This window comes from Emydura macquarii, unplaced genomic scaffold (assembly GCF_026122565.2).
Source record: "Emydura macquarii macquarii isolate MOO-44397 ecotype Brisbane River unplaced genomic scaffold, CSIRO-AGI_Emac_v2 contig_1363, whole genome shotgun sequence".
Lineage (NCBI taxonomy): Eukaryota > Metazoa > Chordata > Testudines > Chelidae > Emydura > Emydura macquarii.
The window spans coordinates 19,366,206-19,372,205 of record NW_027131500.1 but is presented as its reverse complement, the minus strand read 5'-3'; the positions used below and the strand labels follow the sequence as shown (position 1 = coordinate 19,372,205).

General features: G+C 41.6%; 1 protein-coding gene across 1 annotated transcript in view; it reads left to right on the top strand.

Annotated features, from left to right (window-relative positions):
* The first annotated feature begins 379 nt into the window (after positions 1 to 379).
* LOC137155515 (uncharacterized) overlaps positions 380 to 6,000 on the top strand; it is a 103,364-nt gene continuing 97,743 nt past the window's right edge. Inside the window, exons 1-4 of the mRNA XM_067551855.1 lie at positions 380 to 779; positions 2,087 to 2,187; positions 3,718 to 3,787; positions 5,129 to 5,259. Of these exons, the coding sequence (XP_067407956.1) occupies positions 605 to 779; positions 2,087 to 2,187; positions 3,718 to 3,787; positions 5,129 to 5,259 (477 nt within the window). The 5' untranslated portion in view covers positions 380 to 604. The remainder of the gene's footprint in view (positions 780 to 2,086; positions 2,188 to 3,717; positions 3,788 to 5,128; positions 5,260 to 6,000) is intronic.

Sequence of the window (6,000 nt, the reverse complement as noted above, 5' to 3'; positions counted from 1 at the left end):
TTCATTCTTCAAGGTGAAAAGTTCCAGAGGGGTAGCTGTGTTAGTCTGTATACAGCAAAAACAATGAGAGTCCTGTAGTACTTTAAAGACTAACAAATGGAGTGGGTTGCAGCGCAGGAAAGCTTATGCCTGCAGAAATTAAGTTTGTTAGTCTTCAAAGTGCTGCAGGACTCTCCTTATTCTTTAAGGTGCGAGGAATGTTTCTTTAGCTATGCCCCCCAGAAGGGCTCCCTGAGGCGACTGGTGGGTTCATGTGCATGCTTTTGGGGAGGTTCCATACGTTACAATATAGACACCACTCCCAGCACTGACATCTGAGCCGGGTCGGTCTGCTTCCCCGCCCCATGCTACAGCCCTTCTCCCCTCTCCTGAAGGGAGGCGGCCAGCCCAGGCCAGCTCCTCTCCCGCAGAGCCAGGGCAGGGCCGGCTCCCCGCGGCTCTGGTGGGCACAGGGCTGCACCGATCGGGCCCGATCCAGCCGCGGGGAGGCAGCGGGAGCCGCCGGATCGGGCCCGGGGCTGAGTCAGCGGCGGCGTCCAGCCCTTCGCCTCCGCCTCCCGCCGGCAGCGCGCCCCGGCCTCGCCCGTCCGGAGCCGGAGCCACCATGAGCTGCGCCGCGCTGCTCGGCCTGAGGGAGGCCGCCGCCGCCCCTCGGCTTCTGCGGGCAACGTGCAGCCGCCGCTGCGGCCGCCTGAGCAGCGGCTCCTGCGAGGCCCAGGCGGGCGCGGCCGTGCGGGTCGGCTGTGCCGCCGGCTTCTGGGGAGACACGGCGGCCTCAGGTACCGGGGAGGGGCCCAGCCGCCGGGGAGAACCGCTGCACGGTTCGGGCTCGCCGCGGGGGGAGGGGCGAGCCCCAGCACCACAAACCCCAGGCACCGGAAGCGGAGGGGCCGGGCCGGGTCGGGTGAGTCCCGCCAACGCTCCGCGGGCGCCTGCTGCTCCCGGCCCAGCTCCTGGGAATCCCCCAGTCCCCGGCGAAGGAGCAAAGCCGAGCCGGGGCCCGGGCCTGAGGAGATGTGTAGAGCCCGCACTCAGCTGAGGCGGGGCCGGCCCCGGGCACTGGCCAGGCAGGGATCCTTGAGCTGCTTGTCACAGCCCAACTTGATCTGAAGCAGCCACGTGTGGACGGGGCGCGCAGCGGTGGGGTTACACTCGCCGGCTACACTGGCATTAGGGCAGCAATTACCGCTGTGCTGCATGTCCCCACTCCAGCCCTTGGGTGGGTGGTGCACCGCCTCACCAAGGGTACTTCCACTGACCTAAGAGGGGCAGGGTGGGGAGCTTCGCTGCTCCCAGACTCCCTGCAGGCTGCCCCCTACTTCCCAACCCCCCTGGAGGAAGACGTCAGGGCTTCTCCCCTTCCTATTCCACAACAGGAGCCCGGGGCTTGTTTCCCTGGCTACCAGCTGGAAGTGGGGGCCAAAGCGACCCTGCTTTCAGCCAGGAGCTGAGTCTGAAGCCACTGGGGCTTCTTACCCCGGCTCCCAGCGGGGTCCAGCTGCTCAGCGCTTGCTTGTCAATTTCACAGCTCCTGCACTTGTATTGGGGGAGGAAGGCTATGGTGTAGACACTGACATAATTAGGTCCTGTGGACCTAATTGTGTAGTGTAGGCCAGCCCAGAGTCATTGGCAAAGCCAGTATGAGGCCTCTTTTTCCCCACTCCTCTTTTGTATATATAATTCTATACATGTAAGGTGTTTTGTGTTGGGGTTGTTTGTTTTTTAAAAACAGTTTCCCCTTCCACTCCAATACATAAATAAAACAGGGCTCACAGCACCAAGCAGGCATCAACCGCACAATAGCAAAATATTTAGAGTCCAATACTACAGACACCTATGCATGTGAGTAATTTATTCATACAATAGTCCCATTTACTTGAGTGGGACTGGTTACATGAGTAAAATACCTCTCATGTATGTTTGCAGGATTGGGCCCAAAATCTTAAAAGTGATATTTCCATCACTAATATATTGTGTTGTGCTTTGCAGTCATGTTTGTTTTACTGATTTAGTTTTTCAAAAATGAAATGGCTTTTTACTATAAAATATGACTTTCAATTAAGAGTTACTTAATATCTTTGATTAGTTCCTCAGCTTCTTTATGGAGGAAAACTGGATTTTCTGGTTTTTGATTATCTTTCTGAAATTACAATGTCTCTGTTGACTGCTGCAAAAGCCAAATCTCCGGTAAGAAAGCACGATTTTAATTATGAAATAATTCAAGCAAATTCACATGAGAAAGGAATCACATGAATTGTATAAATGATTGTTTGATTTAGTTAGCTACGTTTTACAATTTAAGTTGTTTGAAATGTTCAATTCTCAAAACAAAGTGATCAATATTTTAAAAGTGCTTCAAATCTTTGCAGTTGATGAGTGATGCCAGACAGTTGACTGGAAAGCATTGTCATACAAACATTAAGATTTTAAAATAACTCAGGCCCAGTCCTGTCAATTCTCATGGGAGTACTTGCATGAGTAAGAATCTGCAGGAGTATTTAGTATTAGTATTTTACATAGGAAAACGTTAATTGTCTCACAGTGCACATGATCAGTCCTGATCATTTGAATTTTAGATAATGACAGCTGGCAGATCTGATTTGATTGACTGAACATTAAATTTTACTATTCATGAATACCAGCAATAGAGCTCTTTTAGAAGGACACTGTTAGTTACAATGTAAACATACTGGAAGATCAGAGTAAGTGTCATTGTAGTTTCATTATTCATTCTTATTCTGTAAATTATAGTCATGTCTGAATACAAGATGTACTGTAATATAAACATAGTAAAAGTACCAGTAGCTTAATAAGTTAATAATACACATACTATAACAAAATTTGAGATTCAGATATTTGATCTTAGCCACTTCAGAGATCACTGCATTTCAGTAGAGGAGGAAATGATCCCTCACCATTGATATATCAATTTAAGGGTGTAATCTTGAGAGGTACTAAACATCATTAGCCTTTATTATTTCAGCAGTTGGTCAGTCCCTCACAAGGTTCAGGCCCATTGAATTAAAAAGGGGTTTTCCCATTATCTTCAGTAAGAGCAGGGTTGAGTCCTTAGACCCTGATCCTGCAAAAAACTAGTCACATGGGTAATGTTAGTCATATGCGTTGTCCGGTGATTATATAGTGGATGAATTCAATTTAGTGTTAAAAACAATCTGCCAAATTTTTGCTAATGAAACTGGCAGAACTTCATTGCCTTCAAAGGAGTTCCATCAATTTACACTAGCAAAGAGATGGGTATGCATGGCTTGAAACTTGAATGTGTGTCTTAGTTCAGATAGAGTCAATGAAACCTCTCCGGGGATAGTTGTGAATTTATTTTTGTTGTATGATGTCAACATTTTGTATTTTACTTTATAAATGGAATTGATTGGATCATTTGTTCCCTGTATGATTCCAAAGGCTATTTAAAAATAATTGTGTTTGTAATATATACTTAAACTCCTGTGAAATTATACTGATGTCCATTTGTATCGTATCTATTTTAACCTATATATTGTTAAATTAAGGATTTTTGTATTTCAGAGAAACATACATTTTCCTTTAGAAAAAGAAATTCATTATTTTTAATTATGTAATTATGAAAATGAGTATAGGCTGTTTTTCAATCTTTTCTGAAATGTAAGAGCCAATAAAGAGGAGTTATTTTACCCATGCAAAGATTTGGCAAGTAAATTATATAACTTCATGTTATTTCAGGACTTGGGTTACACTCCTGATTTTGTGGTGACCGCAATGGCTCCCTATATTAAGGACATTCACAGAAAAGGTATGTTACAGAATAATGCAGGTTGGATAACTTTAATAATTTATAGCTTGATCTTTGAAGTGCTCATCACTCTTAAACTATTGCCTTCAGTATTAGTGGGGGCACTCAGAACCACACAGGATCAGACCCTTAGTGTTCATATCTTCATTGTGTACTTTGTTATTTCAAAACTTTTTTTCTAGGGTTTGAATGAAACCGTTTAACAAAGGGAATTCTCATTTTCCCCATTCCTAATAATTATATATTATATACTGTATACATTGAACTATGAATTTATTTTAAAAGGGAAATTGAATTTTTCTGATCTCTTTTGAGATGTACTTTTATTCAGTTTCATGTTTTTATTGTTAACTCTTTAACGAGTGGTGTGGGAAATGGTTTTCCTGTCTCATGAGAATTTTCAGAATTAAAAAAACCTCCCAAAACCAATCCCCCCTCCCAAAAAACTATTCCCCATCCTGAATTGGAGGAAGAAGTTGAAATCTTGAAAACTTTAGTGAACAGAAAATCTGAATATAAAATTGGATTGGGTCAACTGAAATGTTTAACGTGGATAATTCTGAAACGTTTTGATTTCAACCTTTTTATTTTTCTGCTTTTTTTTTTACTATAAATTAACATAAATTTCAAAATGAAAAGTCATTTTGACCTGAAAAACTGAAGTTTTTCATTTAGAAAGCATCAAAACAGGATGTTTAGACAATTTCAAACTTTTTTTTTTTTCTTCAAAATGTTGTTGAAGAACAAAAATCCATCAAAACAAGTCTTTTCCCATGAACAATTTCGGTTTTGATAGATCGGCATTTTCCAATGAAAAAACATGTCAATGAAAAATTTGTGACCAGTTCTAACTATTTATATTAATAGACAAAGTAGATGAGGTAATATCTTTTACTGGACCAGCTTCTGTTGGTAGAAGAGACATACTAATCTACACTAATAGAATGTTTATACTAATAGTTAGTATGCAGCCGTGCCACTTTTCTTCACAACTCTCTAGAAGTCAGATTTATTTTAAAAGGGAAATTATAATTGTAATCTCCCTAAGATCCTCACACAATTCAAGACTATGCCTGTAATGTTAGAATAGCTCTTTGTTTATGCCAAAGTGATTTTAAGTGAAATAGTGAACAGCGTGGACATTTAAATTATCATTAGGTTTCAGAGTTGCACCTGTCAGAACAGTTGTTTATCTGTAGACTTAAGACAGCACAACACCTGGTTTGTTGTTCTGATTGATTATGTGCTTGGCAACATGCAACAGTGCATTCTGGGTCTCAGGTATAGCCTTTTTGGTAGTATCATTGGTGGTTTTAACACTGAACTTTTTGTTTTGTTAAGGTGTTCGAGTCATTAGTAATGCTGGTGGAATGAATCCACTTGCATGTGCTGCTGGTCTTCAAGAGGTGGCAAAGAAAGCTGATGTTGATTTGAAAATAGCTGTTGTTGCTGGAGACAATCTGATGGGCGAGGTATTTTATTGATATTTTATGGCTCAGTAAAAGTATGGGAAGTTTGATAATTCTTTCATGCAGCGCAGAGGTGACATTTAAAATATATGGTGTCACTGGGAGAACTTAATTTTGTTTAATTAATTGTTATACATTACATCATTGATATATTGATGATTGAAATAACCTCTATTCTTGATTTGTTTTGTATATAGTGTACACAGAAGTTAAACATATATTATTCAAATCAAATTTAACTCAAACAAGCTAGACTGATTGTAGACATAGCTGATTCCATAATCCCTGCTAAGGATCATGTTTTCTGTTTGCTAAACTCAGAGGACATGAGTTATCTGATCTGAGAGATTGCAAGAAAGAGCCCAACCTGGATCTGGTGTTTCAGTTCTCAGTGGTATGTTCACAAAAGTGATGTTTAGTACAGATAAATGGTAATGTGAGTGTGCCTAGAAGCTAATGAATTCTCTTTTTTGAGCTGACATTGTAAGACTAGTGTTGAGTTCTAATGTACTAATAGTCGGCCCTCTTATTATTCTATCTTATCTTTTGTCCATGGTTCAACAAAATTCTAATTTTGGTATTCCCAGTGGATCATGTTTCAAAAGTATCTATTTATTTGTCAGGGCAAGAGGAAAATGTTTACTAACCAGACAGGACATTTGAATTTCTAATAAGTTTAATATTCAGAAAAATGTCCAACTTTTCCCCCCAATTATTCATGAAGGATGTTACATAAATTATGTA